Genomic DNA, 16,380 nt, shown 5'->3' on the forward strand with positions numbered 1-16,380 from the left:
CTTGCCCATCTGATCATTATAGCCTACTCTGCAGGAAAGGACCTCCTACAGATACCATCTCATCATGAGCTCATTCTGTACAATGTAGGAACCAGATCTTTATCATGGAAGCACCTAATATTTGGAACTTCCTCCTGCTATGTATCAGACACACAGCACATGCACACACTCATGCACTTCAGTTCACACACTTCACATACACACTGCCACACATGCATCTCTCTCTCTGCCCAACTGCATTGCTCTTAATCACACACACAGCATACTAGAGCACCCACACATACACATTCAGAAAAGCCCAGTATTTCCAGCCCCCATATAAATACACACACAGAGAGAGGTTGGTGATCCCTGATGTAATGTAATGTATAGTTTGGCCTCTAGACTAGATGATAATGCAGCGTTCTAGTTCTCTGACATTAATTTTTGTCACTATTTCTTAGGAGGTAGAAAAATTCCTGATGAAGGTGTTGGATGCCCTCTATAACAAACAAAATGAGTAAGTAAAAGATACGTGTATACCTTCATTATAGTGTTTAACTAGAGTAAGTAAAAGATACGTGTATACCTTCATTATAGTGTTTAACTCTACTGAAGTGGATTACTTGAACAGATTTACAACAGATTGTTTTGAAAGACATCTGCCATGTGTGTGTGTGTGAGAGAGAGAGGGGGGGGGGATATTGCAAAATATCTGCCCATGAGTGCAAGACCTCTTTTTCTCAAACACGGGCAGATATTTTGCAATATCTCTTAGTCTCTGCCTCACTCACTCACACCCACCCACCCACGAGCAGATATTTTGCAAAATTGCATGCACACACCCAGTGATATTTTGCTTCCTTCTGAAACCATATGAAGGTGACATGGCACAGATTCTGAAGTGGGTTGGAAGAGATCTGAACGCCCATTGGCTACATTCCGAGGCTATCTCTCACCAAAAGTGAGCTGAATAGGGTGCAAAGGAAAGCCTAGCACTCTCTAGGATTGCACAAATGAAAGCTGTATTAGACACACTAGAGCAGGGGTGTCAAACTCAAATTCATCGGGGGCCGCATCAGCAGTTTGGTCACCCTCAAAGGGCCGGTTGTGTCTGTAGGACTATGTGTCCACTCTTTATTATCATAAATTATTGTCACTGCATTCAATTATTACTGTTTTTTGTAATAATGTAAGGTCATTCCCGCCCCCACGCGGATCACATTCCTGCGTCATGGCGCGTGTGTGGGAGGGGATGTAAACGAGGGAAATTTGAACAAAAGGTGGGGATCAATGGCTTCCGGGGGGGGGGGGCGCTCAACTAAACCTTCGGCAGGAAGGAGAAAGCCACTGCTGGGATTAAAAACCTGCAGATGGAAAGAGGGCTTCCCTCTCCCGCCCTGCGCACACCCAAACCCCGCTAGGCAGGATGCCACACGCTGCAACCCACCCCATGCTTTGGAGAGGGGCAGGAACATGCAGTGCAGCGCCAACTCCCTGCTTTGCTTTTGCATCCTCCCTCCTCAGCGCCAGAGTCCCTTCCCCTCGCGCTGAGGGAGGGCAGCGGGTTTCCCGAGGAGGAAGGCGGCGGCAGCCCCAGCGGACGTGCATCTTCACCTCAGAGCTGCTCTTCCCCCCACCCGCGCTGTTGTCGTCTTCGCCGCCGCCTCTCCCTACCGCGACTTCAGGCAGAGGAGGCTTGAAAACCTCCCCCCCCAAAAAATTCCCCTCCCACCTACTCAAACCGCGAGGCGACTCCATCTGGAGCCCTACATCACGAGGGGCTGAGAGGAGGTGGCGGCAGAGTGGGAAGAGCAGGAACCCGTGCCGTCGTCGCCGCCTCCCTCCCGGCCGCCCCCCGGGGAGCAGCTCCACCGGAACTGAGAGGCCAAAGGGCGGCTCGGGGTGGGGGGCAGAGCAAAAGCCAGGCACCCTCCCGAGTGTCTATGAGGAGAAAACAGGGGAAGAGGGAAGAGAAACCCGGCTCCATCAAGAGAGCGGCTGTTGCGCTTCGCCCTCAGGCTCACTCCGCGTCCCTTTCGCCCGCTCGCTCGCCCACCTCCCAGATGCAGCCGAGGAGAGGAAGGGAAGCGGCGGGCAGTGGCTCCCCAGTGCCGCCTCACTCGCTCTCGGAGACAACAGAAAAGCCCACCAAAAAAAAAATGCAACGCTGCTCCGTCCTGGCACCAACTTTGCCGGCGGCGCCTCTAGGGCTTTCCTACCTCCTCGGCGGGCTTCCTCCTCCTCCTCCTGTATCTCACTTCCCCGTCTGGCCACTGTGCCACCGCCTCCCTCAGCCTCATTCGAAATTGAAATTCCCTGGCCAAGGCCATCAGCGTGGCTCCAGCGCCCCGGCCTCCGCCTGCAGCCCCGCCCCCGGTTTTGACCCTCGGCCAATCGCAGGCTCCAGAACTACTGTCAGCGGCTATTGTCGGCAGTGGCTACGCGGGCCACATGACGAGGTCTGGCGGGCCGGATTAGGCCCCCGGGCCTTGTGTTTGACACCCGTGCACTAGAGTGATTGTCAGGTTTTGTTTGTTGTGCTCATATTTTTAGACATAATCCAATCCATCCAATCCCTTGGTATAGCAAAAATAACAAGCATTTCCCACAAATTTAGAATGTTACAGCAGGACACTTGGAACTCGTATGTGACTGTCTGCCAAAGACTTCATGAGAAAATATGTAGAAAATTCCTGAATCTTCAATATTACAAGATACCAGCTGTTTCTGTCAACATTATTTCAAGGATTCTTGAATTTGCACCTTCAGAGGTGAGCATCTCTCTGTATACTGTTTGTTATTTGAGGTGGTTGCTGATGAACCAAATGGGTTGGATATTGCCTCTCTTCACGTGGCTAGCTTTTTTTGTATCTTAGCAGAAAGTTGCTCTTTGGTTCAATAGTTTGTAATTCTTTATTTTCTTCACAATAGGCTTCAAGAGACAAGGCTATGCAGAATACTCCAAAGACAGTATACCAATGGCTTCATAATACTACCAGGGACTGGTTTTGTGGTGTTCTACCAACACGTATGCTGAAACCTGTTTCAGATGAAAAAGTTCAGCTTACTTTTTCAATGGAGCTTGAGGTTTGTAATCTAGAACTCCACACTTTTCTTGTAGGTGTTCCCCTCCCCCAGTAGTCATTTTGGCATTCATGGAAAGAGATCAGTTGCTGCTTCTGGTGTATTAGCCCGGGGGGGGCACTCTCCTGAGGGGGACGGAGCACGGAGGGTGGCCTCCCATGCACCACAGTTCAGGATAGGAGAGGGGCAGGGAAGCTGCTGCTCACTCTTCTCCTGCTCTCTGCAGTGGGGTCAGACATGACCCGGCAACGGAGCTGCTATGGCTGGGTGGCTGGGTGTGCCTCGCCACGGCTGAGGAGGGCTGCTCTTTGCCATCAGGTCAGAAGAGCTGCTGCTGCCGGGCGCAAGGTATGCCGCCCACTCATCTGCCATTTTGTCATGACACCTGGGATGGACCGCACCCATCGCACACCCCTTCCTACGCCTCTCTGTTAGCCAACCTCACAGAAAATATTGTTTGGATTAAGATTTTGATTATTTTGGTGTAGTTTTGCAGAAGATGCATGGCTAATCTCTCCAAAGCTTATCTCTCTAGAGGAGGAATAGCCTTCTATTGATATTGCTAGAAAGCTGTTTTCCAGCATAATTGCTGTGTGTGGGACGGTCAATCTTTGTGGACACTGTAGCCGGGGAGCTGGAGTTAAAATACTTTTTTCAAGCCTAATCACAGGTGGGGGGAGAGAATCTGAATGAGTGTGGTGTCTGTTTGCATGTCTCTCTCTCTCTCTGTGTGTGTGTGTGTGAGAGAGAGAGAGACAGAGAGACAGAGAGACCCTGCCCATGCCAACCTTGGCTCAGCCCATCACTGACACATTGGCCCCAGTGGGTTGTCAACAAGGATATGCATGACTTCAAAAAGGTCCCATTTTCAAGCATATGTCCAGCATGGGAGGCATGTTTGGTGTCTGTGTCATGGCAGGTTTATGCCTTCCATCCCTAGCTGTATTCCACCTCTCCATAAAAAATGGCTGCACTGCAATGAAGCCTGAATGTAGCCATCAATTGGTGTGACTACAAGGCTGATTTCAAGTGTAAATGATACACAAAGGCTGTTGGAGGAGGGGAGGTTATAAGCCTGTCCTGCTGTAGAGTCACGGTTGCCCAAATACTCTTGTCTGTCCTGGTGGTGCATGCTGTGCCTTACCTGCACATAGCAAGAAACAGGCCAGTGTTGCAAAGCATTTTGTTTTGCAGGGTGTTACTCTCGAGGGAGTGTTTCTCTCTTTGGGTCTCTTCCATCTTCTTGGTGGCTCTGAAGTCTTGCATAGGAGAACCTATGCATTTGCAATTCAGCCCATGGAAATTTGGAGAACTTGGAGCACACAGTTCTTCTTGCTCTCCTATTGACTAACCTTTTGGTGACAAATGCCTCAGCTTTGCTCTCTTAGAATCATTCCAAACTATGTTCTATCGCTTCCTGCTAGGGATCCCTTCTTGTGTGTCTAACATAGCTGTCTGCCTGGAGGTTGGGCAAATCCCTGTTAGTGCTCAGATATGGATTCTGAAGATCCATTATTGGTTAAAACTTATCTTTTTCCCTGTTGGGTTGGCACCCTTAACCCTACTGGATTCCAAATGGAAAGCTACACTGCATGAAAAGCTAACAGGGAGAGGATTTACCCCAGCGAATTATTTGTCAAAATTGCAAATTCGAGGGTAAACCATACGCGGAACGAGTCTGCCCCTGCAGCTTGATGGAGGTAGAAACTGTCTCTCATGCCTTGTTACGCTGCCGTTTCTACGCTCGGTATTTACATTACTATGCAAAAAATCTCCAAATAAATCCGAACTTCAATGTCTAAAATCCTTGGTAGAGGACAAGGATCCTGATACCACGTTAAGTGATTTCCATAAAACTTAGGGAACAAGCTGTGCGATCATAATGATTTAGGCCTTAAATGATAATTTTAGGTTATATGTTAGTGACTAAGTTTTAATTTATATATTTTAAACTGTTGCTATATCTGTATTGTCCCTGTTATGACTTCATTGATATTGTATGTGGGCTGGAACTGGTCTGTGACCGAAATAATAAATTCATTCATGCCTCAGCCAAGATGTAAGGGCAGTGTCTCGCTTACTTGCCTCTCCTTTGATGCATGTTGTCTTTCCTTCACTCCAGGGTTTGGAAATCCCTCCCTCCTTTGGAATTGCTAAAGTGACATTACGTTTTTACATATTTTGTCATTACTATTCTCTTTGTTCTTCTTTATAATACACCAAAGTTGTTCTAAAAAATTAATATAATAAATACAACACAATACAACAAATGTTTCATTTCCTCTAGCTGGCTTTTATGTCACAAAGAGAACTTCATATTTGGAATGGCCAGTTTTGAATTTTTAGTCTTTGGAGTACTGCTACTCAACATCATTACCAGTTGGCTGAGGGAGATGAAGTGGCATGATATTCATGGCTTGCATGTATTCCTTTTGGGTTGGAGATTACCCGTCACATGTTGCAGTCAACGATTTGTAGAGGCTGGGGAAAGACGGGATTTATTCTGTTCATGTCGACATGATCATAAGGGGACCTTGAGAGGAAAAGTTACAGAGGTAGACCATACCAAGGGGATACCACATGATTTTGCCTACCCCACCCCCAATTTATGGAGAATTTCCATGGATGCAGGAGGCACTGCCCTTCACAAGTTGCCCACCATATGCCCTGAAGATGTTGAAGGCAATGGGAAGATGCCTGCATAAGGCTAGAATTGGAAACTTACGCTGCTCTGTTACCTGCATGTTTAGGGGAGAAAAGGATAAACTCTGCCCCATGGACTGGAACTCGTCCCTAAAGCTTTTTAAAGTGGACTGACAGCCACACCTCCTATTCCATGATGGTTTTATCAGCAGAACCAAACAAAAGAAATCCAACCATCAAAGTCCACTGTCCCTAGAGCACTCCAGTATTGCTTGGGTTTCTGGAGTGCTCCTGTTCCAGTCTTCACTTTGCGCAGCTATAATGAAGCTGTTCTGGGATCTTCAACAGTGGCTAGAACCTGCTCATGTAGTTCTGGAGAATTCTAGGCAGAAGGAAGAGGAAAAAAAGTTTTGCCACCTATGTTTTAGACTATATCCTGTCTCTTAGTAGATTGTGATGCTGAAGGTGGGAAACTCTTGGCATATAAGTTGAATAAACTTTCCAAATCCTCTTGTATCCTTAGTGATGTGCTTTTATAGTAAAAGTGCATTTTCTTTTTTAGGCATGGAATCGATTTCTGAAAATTAATTTCCGTGATGCAAACCTCACAGAGGACTGGAAGGGAACTTTAATTAAAGACATGCAAAGCAGAATCAAGCAGGTACCAAGATACACAAAGATAGTATTTAGGCTTAGCTTTTCATGCGGGTGGCGCTGTGGTCTAAACCACAGAGCCTAGGGCTTGACGATCAAATGGTCGGGGATTCGAATCCGCCTGACGGGGTGAGCTCCCGTTGCTCGGTCCCTGCTCCTGCCAACCTAGCAATTCGAAAGCACGTCAAGTGCAAGTACTGTAGATAAATAGGTACTGCTCCGGCGGGAAGGTAAATGGCATTTCCGTGTGCTGCTCTGGTTTTGCCAGAAGCGGCTTACTGGTAGTCATGCTGGCTCCCTCGGCCAGTAAAGTGAGATGAGCGCGCAACCCCAGAGTCGTCAGCGACTGGACTTAACAGTCAGGGGTCCCTTTACATTTACCTTTTTCATGTGAGACTATTGATTATAATTGAACATTTAGTTTTAATGTATTTGTTATGCTGCCTGTTACCTTCCATTATCATATTTGGAAACTCTCTTATATAGCTTTTTTGTGACACTTTTCATTTTCCATTTTGCTACCACTATATCAAAGTAATACTTGGTCTAATTTTCATTGCTTAAGCCTCTTCCCAGCTCAAAGGGAGGAGGGGTTGTGGGCGGCGCGCGGTCTTCTCGCGAGGGGGGGAATGGGTAGCATTTCCCCCCAGCCCATTGGTCCTCCTGCCGCGGCGTGCCTCCGGCGCGTCCAATCAGGGCGCGCCGAGGGGCCCGGCTCGCCTATATAGGCGAGACCGCGGCAGGGGCTCAGCCTCTTCGTCGGACGCTCCTCACCTTTTCTTGGTTCGCTGCAGGGATCGCTGCAGGCTACCCGCTCAGCTGAAATCACTCAACGGTGTTTTTAAACGCCACATTTTCTTTCTAGGTTCTCCGAGGAACACAGCGAGGCTACCCTTGCCGGGCCGCTCGGGCGCGCGGCCGGCTCCGGCACTCGGCCTCGGGCCGCCTGGGGGTCCCCCCTGCCTGCGCAAGCGTCGCCTCTTCCGGTCTTCCTACCCACGCCGGAGCTGTGTTGCCCCGCGGCCTCCATTGTGCCGCCTCGCCGTGTCGCCTCCAGCCGCTCAAGCTGCGCCGGGGACCCCTTGCCACCAGGAGCTAATTTTCCAGCGCTCACCATCGCGCCGCTTCGCCGCTTCTTCGTCCTGCGGCCCCCCCCCTTCGCGCCGCTTCGCCGCGTCGCCTCCAGCCGCTCAAGCCGCGCCGGGAACCCCCTGCCACGCAGCCACCAGGAGCTTATTTTTCCAGCGCTCGCTTCGCGCCGCTTCGCCGCTTATCCCTCGACCAGACCCTGTGCATTATTGAGCCTTCCTGAGCTGCGCCGCGAGCCCGTGCGCCGCTCCAACGGGGATAGTTCCCCTGCGCGGGTCATCGCGAGGCTGCGAGGCCTCTCCAGCGAGCCGGACCCCCCTTGCGAGCTCCCGGCTATCATCTACCGGCCGTTTCAGTGTTGCGGCTCCCTTTCGGCATTTGGTCAGCCCAGCCTGGTTGCGCAGGGAGTGCGCTTGGAAGTTGAAGAAAACGCGGTAACGTATTGGGGCCCTTCTTTCCCAGGGGACGTCCCGGGGGTGCTTTTGTAGCGGCACGGTGCGCAGTTAACCTGCGGCCGCCATCTTGTGTGTGGCCACGTGCCCTTCCTCGGCGGCCATTTTGTGCAGGTCGCTATTAGGCGGCCATTTTGAGTGGGTCACTATTTGCAGTGGTTGCCTGGCCCGATCGCCATTTTGAGCGCGGCCACGTGGTCTTCCTGGGCGGCCACTTTTGAAAGGGTTGCCTCTAGCAACAGTTGCTTGGCCCGCTTGCCTAGGGGTGGAGGGGCTACCGGTGTCGCTCAAAGCAATCGTTAGGGGGTGGGTGCTTAGCGCGTAGCACGTTCATTCTCCCCCCCTTGTTTACCCGCTTGCAATAGGGACGGATTGCCTCAATCCCGGGGTGGCCCGCACACAACTTTACCCTCCCCGCCCCTTGGGTAGATCGCTCCGGAGCTCTTCCGGGTTGCCCCGTGCCTTCTACGTATCGGCAGCCGCTATTTGTCACTACTGTGGGGTTTGTTGTTTGCTTGCATCATATCAGGGAATTATTCAGCCTGCTGCATTTGTTCTTACCTGCTGTTGAAATTGTTGAACTGGTTGCTTAATTAGTCCACCTGGGTAATTGCACAGCGTTACGCCGCTACGCTGCATGTATGGGCAGGGCTTTCCGCTCCTCCTGAGTTAGTGCATTAGACCGTGTAGCTGTATTTACTCGGACTTTTAAGACGCATAATAAGGTTTTTTATTGGTTAACTAGATAATACGGTTTTAACAATTTGGTTAGAAAGGCTCTCGTTGACATACTGGTTCTTTCCTTACCTGCATAGGAGTCGCCTGTGTTACTCCATTAGTGCGTGTGAAGCGGTTTAATTTAGGTATCCACGCAGCTAAGTGACTTACAAGCTGCCATTACTCTTTTAGGAACCAGCATTACGTGTCTTAATTCTTCAGGTCTCCTAATTGCCTGACTGGTCTAAGTTTCCCTGGGGGCCTTTTTTCAGGAGTCATACCCCTTGCTGCATCTATATCAGTTCATTAAGACGGAATTTTCGCTGTATTGATCACTTCATTGGGGTTCTTTTTATTGGACCCAGGTGGCTCTGTGGGTTAAACTGCAGAGCCCAGGGCTTTCTGATCAGGAGGTCGGCGGTTCGAGTCCCTGCAACAGGGTGAGCTCCTGTTCCCTGCGCTTCACCTGGGGGGCACTTTCTAGCCTTGCGCATTACAAGCCGTTCCTTTTCAATCGTTGTAGCTTTCCAGGCAGCCCCTGGCTTTAAGTTGTAACTCCTTTCGCTCCCATTGTTAATTTGGTCCACACCCCGACTAGGTGCGATGGCTCCAAAGCGGAAACAGTCCCAGCCTGCAGCCGCGCCTAGCAAAAGGCGTGCCACCAACGCTAACACTGCCCCCAGTGCTCCTATGGTCAATGCCATCTCCATCCCTCCGGAAGCCGTGGCTAACTTATTTTCTGGTATTCAGAGCTTCTTTCAGCAGGTATCAAGGCCGGTGGCCTCGATCGTCGAGCACCCTGGTGAGCAATCGCAGGATTTTGTGGCAGACACGCCAAGAGAAGACGAGGCGCGCCCCGGTACTTCTGCTTCCGGTACCACAGCCGGGGCGGGCCGCATTGGAACCAGATCCCAATCGGCTTCCACTGCGCCTACAACCTCATCCGGCTCTGCGGGCACCGGGCCATCCACGCCTAGCAGTAATAATCCTGTTTCCTTGTTTTCCCTTGGTACCCCTACTTGTTTGCGCAATCTTTCGCAGGGTTCCCAATCTAGGTCAAGGAGCCTGTCTTCAAACACCACCTCCGATGGCGAGAATCATGAGCACGCGCAACCTGCGGATTCAGGAAATAACACTGGGCAGTCAGACAGGGCGGGGAAGGAAGCACCACAGACGACCAGCAAGAAGAAAACCAAGAAGACCAAGCACACAGATCCCAATGACGACTCAGGTAATTCTTCCAGTTCGGACGATGAAGATCTCACCTTAGAGGGCTATTGGGGCGAGGGTGAGGAACTCGTGGGCTTGCCCATTTGGGCGCATGAGAGGCGCGCAAATTCCCACCGTAAGACCTTCAATGGTACACTGGAATGGAGGGATGGCGCATTAGTACCAGAGATCAAGAAATCCACATTCGTGTCTTCGGATTTCATTTTGGGTAATCACCTGTCTAACAAAAAGCGGAACAGAATCCTTAACGGTGACTATGTGGACATATTTACTCTTCTCCCCCCAGCTAAATTAAAGGGTAAAGGGGAAAAGAGGAGTAGTTACGGTAAGCGTAAATACCGGGAGCCTAGGGCCGAGCGGACCTTCGAAAATTGGTTGGATGGTTTCCAAATTTATATGGGCACCATTGTGGCTTGCTACCCAAAGAGGGCGATGCACCTCCTGGCTTATATGGCCCATGTCAGGAAAGCTTACGCCCTAGCCGGGGAAGGTCCCGCACTACTTTATGACGAGGACTTCCGTAGGAACGCCTCCTTGCTGTCCAGTACCAGGTGGGACTTAAGGGACCAAAACTTCTGGGGCGAGCACGTGGGCCCATACATCGAAAAGAGGCAACCGGACACATTTCGATCTGCAAAGACGGAATATAAAAAATCAACCCGCCGCCTTGTGTGCTGGGAATTTAACAAAGGCACCTGTGGCAGGACGTATTGTAAATATAGCCATGAGTGTGACAAATGTCAGGGATCACACCCAGCCACGGCCTGTTTCAAAGGAAGGCAGTCCTTTCGAGGGAAGCGGGGTAACTTTCAGCAGGGGTCAAGGGGCGGTTCAGCAGCCGGCCAGGGCACAATGGGTAACCGCTACTAATCGGTCCTTGGCTTTGGCTTACTCCCCGATTAAACTAGACCCCCTTAAATCTTTGCTTCACCATTACCCAAATAACACAGCAGCCAAATATCTATGGGAAGGCTTTTCTACAGGTTTCAGAATACCTGTTGCTATCCCCCCACTGTCGGGCGAACCACCTAATCAAAAATCTGTAACAGAAATGCCTGAGGTCGCCAGGAAGAAGATATCTAAGGAGGTTACCGCAGGGAGGGTCGCCGGCCCATTCGCCGCACCACCCATTCCAAACTTGCATATTTCACCGTTAGGCATTGTCCCAAAAAAGAACCCCGGGGAATTTAGACTCATTCACAACCTGTCTCACCCAAAGGGTTTCTCGGTCAATGATGGTATCCCTCCGGAGCTGTGCACCGTCAAGTATGCCTCTTTCGATCAGGCAGTCAAACTTATTAGGCGGTTTGGCAGGGGCGCCCTTATGGCCAAATGTGATATCGAGTCGGCCTTCCGCCTTCTGCCGGTACATCCTCACGATTTCAAATGGCTGGGTTTTAAATTTGAAGGGTCGTACTTTGTGGACAAGGCCATGCCCATGGGCTGCTCCGTGGCATGTTCCGCATTTGAGTCCTTCAGTACCTTCTTGGATTGGGCCCTTCGTTTTAGAACAGGTTTAGTGGGTGTCACACACTACCTGGATGACTTCCTTTTTTGTGGAGGGGCTAATAATAATGATTGTGCTTACCTTCTAGAAGCCTTTTCCGCCTTAACTGAATACTTAGGAGTACCCCTGGCCGCTGGAAAGACGGAGGGACCGGTGTCTACTATAACTTACCTGGGAATCGAACTGGACACTGTAGCTCAGACTTCACGGCTACCGAAAGAGAAGCTGGCAGCTTTAAAGCAGACTATTTCAGAGTTAATACCCCTTAGGAAAGTGACCCTTAAGCAGATCCAGTCACTCCTGGGCCATCTTAACTTTGCCTGTCGGGTTGTATCTCCTGGGCGCCCATTCTGCGCCAGATTGGCCAGATTATCGGCAGGCCTCAAAAAACCTCACCATAGGGTGCGCCTCAACAAGGGGGTAAAATCTGACATGGAGGTTTGGCTGGAATTTCTCGAGAATTTTAACGGGGTGTCACTTTGGCAAGATGATTTGAGGCTTCGGGTCGATTTCCAGGTACAGTCCGATGCCGCCGGCTCCCGCGGGTTTGGCGTTTATTTTCGTGGCCGGTGGTGTGCGCAACGGTGGCCAACCGAGTGGCAGAATAAGCCTATTACCCGCGATCTAACCTTTTTAGAATTTTTTCCCATTGTCGTAGCAGTTCACTTATGGGCGGAGGAGTTCAAGAACCACCGTGTATGCTTTTGGACTGATAACCAGGCTGTCGTTGGCGTCCTTTCCAGGCAATCCTCCCGATCGTCTAGGGTTACGGCCTTGCTGCGTGCCTTCGTCCTTCTATGCTTAAAATCAAACATTTACTTTTCATCCAAATTCGTACCAGGTGTCAATAACGATATTGCGGACGCTTTATCTCGTTTCCAGATGGACCGCTTCCGCTCTCTAGCGCCAGAGGCTCAGGAGTTGCCGGAGGCTTTCCCAGAACACCTTTGGAATCTTGGGAACGAGATGTCTTAGAGGGAGTATTGGCGTCGGTAGCCCCCTCCACTCTTAACACCTATAAGAAAGCTTGGTCCGATTTCAGTAACTATAGGTCGAAAATTCTGGGGGCTGGTCCTAACCTTCCCCCCAGTAGGCAAGAGGTCCTGATGTATTTGGCAAACCTAAGGCGATTGGGCAGGGCCCCTAGGACCCTTCAAATTCAAACCGCCGCTATTTCCTTCTTTAGTAAGGCCAGCTATTCGTTTGACCCCTGTGCAGATTTCCTAATCCGGAAGGCTCTAGAGGGTTGGCGCAGGCTTCAGCCTCCGCGCCAGGATTGTCGTAAACCAATAACCTTTGATATCTTGAGTAAAATTCATAAACTTCTCAGGGACCTTTGCTGGTCCAAATATGAGGCGAGACTGTTCTCTGCAGCCTTCTCTATTGCCTTCTTCGGGGCCCTCAGGGTGGGCGAAGTGGTTTGCGAGGGCCCATCCAAAAAATTCAGGAGGGGCATTTTACTATCAGACGTGTCTCTATCCAGCACCGAATTGGTGGTTTGCATTCGCCAATCTAAGACTGATCAGCAGGGGAAGGGCACCTCAATGCGGTTACCCGCTACGGGCCACATTGGTCCTTGCCCAGTAAAGGACACCAGGCGTTTCCTTCATCTAAGGCCCCCTTCGCCTGGCCCATTTTTGATTCATGAAAATGGTTCCCCTTTAACACGCCACCAGTTCACCCGTGTTATGCGCCGGGCAATTTCATCTTGTGGACTACCCCCCTCTGAGTTTGCAGCCCATTCCTTCCGTATCGGGGCCGCCACTACGGCAGTGCACATGGGGTTGTCGGCAGAAAGGATTAAAGATATGGGCCGGTGGAAGTCCAAAGCATACAAGGGATACCTCCGTCCCGCTAAGTAGCGCCCTCCTACTACACATGGCAGCAACGCTTATGTTTCCCTTACTTCGCTTTCAGGACGGCTTATAAAGATCTGGATGGTGGGCCATAGCATAATGCATTGGGCTCGGGCACGTGCTTGCAGACAGAACCTCGGTCCCAATCTTGGGCTGCCTCCCTGTCTCAAAGTCACTTGGATTACTAGACGGGGTATGCGCTGGTCCGAATTCCTACCGGCTGTAATGGCTAAGATTGCTTCGTGTGGTTCCCCCGACATCATGGTTGTGCAACTTGGCGAGAACGATCTGGCTTATCGGAAAGGCCAAGATTTAAAGTGGAATATATTTCGGGACTTTGACGAACTGTTGGCTGCTTGCCCAACCGTGACCATCTGTTGGTCGTCGCTGCTCGAGAGGCGCATTTGGCGCGATTGTTCTTCTCCTGCCGCCGTGAACAAGGCAAGGAAGTTTTTGGATCTGGCAGTGGCCAAAAAGGTCCTGGCCTTGAATGGATTCGTGATACCACACCCCGCTATAACCTTCCGAGAGGAACGCTTCTACCACACTGATGGCGTACACCTTTCAGATGTTGGCAATGACATTTGGCTTACTGATGTCCTGGTTGCTATTAGGTATTGGTTGCGGAAGTAGAGGTATTGGCGGCGAGCCCTCTCCGGGCCCGATTGGCGGTAGGCATTGGGATATCTCTTGAAGGTCCAGATGTGGTGGGGAGGTTGTTGCCAGCACCTCCCCAAAATGCGGAAGGGTACTCCCTTAAGGAGTCCAAGGGGCGTTGCCAAGTCCGAAGCCGTGGAAGGTGAGGGCCTGAGGGCACGCCCCGAAATGGGGGCCCCAGGATGGGTACCTAGTTGATGTGCATCGCAGGACCCATCCAACGGTGGTTAACCCTTCACAGACTGCCAGCAGAGCGGGCTGGAGTCAGATATAGTCGGTTAGATCCCAATGCCTATGCCAATACCTCTCTTCTTCCGTAATCAATAAAGTTGTGGCCTATTCGACCCATTAACCTTAAGCATTGTGTCCTGTGTCTTTATTTCTTCCGGGGAGACCGCGGGCATTGCCACACAACTGCTTATTTATGTCAGAGCTTCAAAGCTCTCTGCAGGTCATATGCATACATCTTCAGACAGAGAATGAATATTTATCTTTCCTTTTAGACAGAGCAGGTATGCCACTATCTTATATTCATGCCTGAAGTTCTGATTAGTATAGTTTTACTCATCTTTATGATAGTTAATTGTTTCATCTGCTTTTATAACTGTGGGTGGCATTCAACTAACAAATCCTGTTAACAGAAGCCAGGACAAGGGCTTCCATCCCCACCTGAAATTAACCCCCCCCCCGAACAGTGCTCGGGGGGAGGGGAAAGGGAATTGTTCCATCTGGCAAGTTGATAAACAATTGCCGTAGCACTACACTGAATTCATCACTGTATATTGTATTATGGTAACTTGTCTTGTGGCTATATGATAAAGCACAGGTTAGAAATTTCATTAATGAGACTAATGGGAGAGGAAATAACAAAGGGAGATCAGAGACTATTTATGTATGCTACAACTGCAGCGAGGACTTTATTAGCCCAAAAATGGAAATTACAGGAGATACCAACGATTGAGGAGTGGCAGACGAAAATGATGGGCTATGCAGAACTGGCAAAGTTGACCTGTGGGATCTGAATCCAGGGAGAGACAAAGTTCCAGAAGGAATGGAGTAAATTCATTGACTATTTGGAGAAAAACTGTAGAAGTTTAAGGACACTGGCGGGACTGAAATAAATCCTACAAACTTAAGCTATCCATGTTTGTAAAAAGGAACTGCGGGATAAGAGTGAGAAATAAAGCTGAATGACGGGAGGGAGGGAAGTCACAGCTTGGCAGAGCGTAAGGAATGGAGAGGGTGAATTTAAGATGGAATGTATGAAAAGATGGAATGGGAAATTTTTTTTCTTTGTTTTTTGTTTATTTGGAAAATTTAATAAAAATTATCTTTTTTAAAAAAGAAATTTAATTAATGAATGGATAGTTAGTTAGATACGTTAGGGTATATATGTCTCTCAGATTTACTCCCTAGTTTGTCTTTAAACACAAGAGACAATGGACTGTATTCAAAGCTGCTGTTCTTTTATTGGAGCAGACTTCTGCTTGCACAATGGAACTCTCCTGCAATCCCCCATGAATCCTCAAAATCTGCTCCAGAAGGCTGGGGGACCCTCTGGAGCATATTTTGGGAGGTGCATGGGGAGAAGAGAGGAAGAGGATGCCTTCTTGCATGAATTATATGCAGTGTTGGGTAAAATCAAATATATTCCATACATGGTTCGTAACATAAAGGGGCAGAAGTATGCTTGTTTTTGTACATAGACATTTTTTAAATGCTAGAAGAATAACATTGATTTTCTTTTCTTTTCTTGCAGTACCTTTCTTCCCATTCCTTGTTTTCTCTTTCTGATCAATGCAAATATCTGGAATCAGTGATACTATTTTTTATATTCTTCCCTGACAGGTACCTCCACTTCAGCAGATTAAAGCCTACTGCCGCTTCCTTTCAGATTTTGAAAAATATGAGCCTCTGATTGGCAAATCTTTTGAAAGTTGTGCCATAGAAGCTGTTAACTTAGAATACAAGGTAGGTTCAGTTTGGTCACTGCACCAAACCATGATTAGTACTTTCACAGTCTAGAATACAAACCATGATAAATATTTTTCTCTCTAAGGCTAACTGTGGCTTAGATCTACCCGGTACTCTCATTTCTATGGTGCAGCAGCCACTTGAAATAGAGGTTACAGAACACACTCTCCTGACAAAGAGTAGCCCTGCTCAAGCTTTTGTCTGCTGTGTTCAGTCAACTTATGAGAGGGAAATGGGAATGAGCATGCTAGCTTTGAAAAGCCCCTGGTCCCCATGAGTTGGAGGATGTCCAGTAGGAACAGGGAGTTGTTTCTATTTGTGTAGTCTTCCCACACAATGCAGAACTCTGGGAAATCATTGCATGGGGACAACTATACATATGGTGTAGACTCCCTGCTGGATACCGTCACCCACCAACCTGTGGGTTGTGACAGGGAAGCAATGTGGGGTGAGATTAAAATTTCTTTCCCAAAAGTTTCATTTGCATTTGTCAAAGAAGCCATTGGCAAGTTTCCATTGCTAAACAACTAATAAT

General features: G+C 49.3%; 1 protein-coding gene across 1 annotated transcript in view; it reads left to right on the forward strand.

Annotated features, from left to right (window-relative positions):
* Window positions 1-16,380, forward strand: part of LOC118079699 (E3 ubiquitin-protein ligase RNF213-like) — a 105,111-nt gene that overhangs the window by 15,609 nt on the left and 73,122 nt on the right. The window contains exons 8-12 of the mRNA XM_060271058.1: window positions 444-499; window positions 2,600-2,753; window positions 2,914-3,069; window positions 6,272-6,370; window positions 15,720-15,842. Coding sequence (XP_060127041.1) covers window positions 444-499; window positions 2,600-2,753; window positions 2,914-3,069; window positions 6,272-6,370; window positions 15,720-15,842 — 588 coding nt within the window. The remainder of the gene's footprint in view (window positions 1-443; window positions 500-2,599; window positions 2,754-2,913; window positions 3,070-6,271; window positions 6,371-15,719; window positions 15,843-16,380) is intronic.

Source organism: Zootoca vivipara, chromosome 2, assembly GCF_963506605.1.
Source record: "Zootoca vivipara chromosome 2, rZooViv1.1, whole genome shotgun sequence".
Classification (NCBI taxonomy): Eukaryota; Metazoa; Chordata; class Lepidosauria; order Squamata; family Lacertidae; genus Zootoca; species Zootoca vivipara.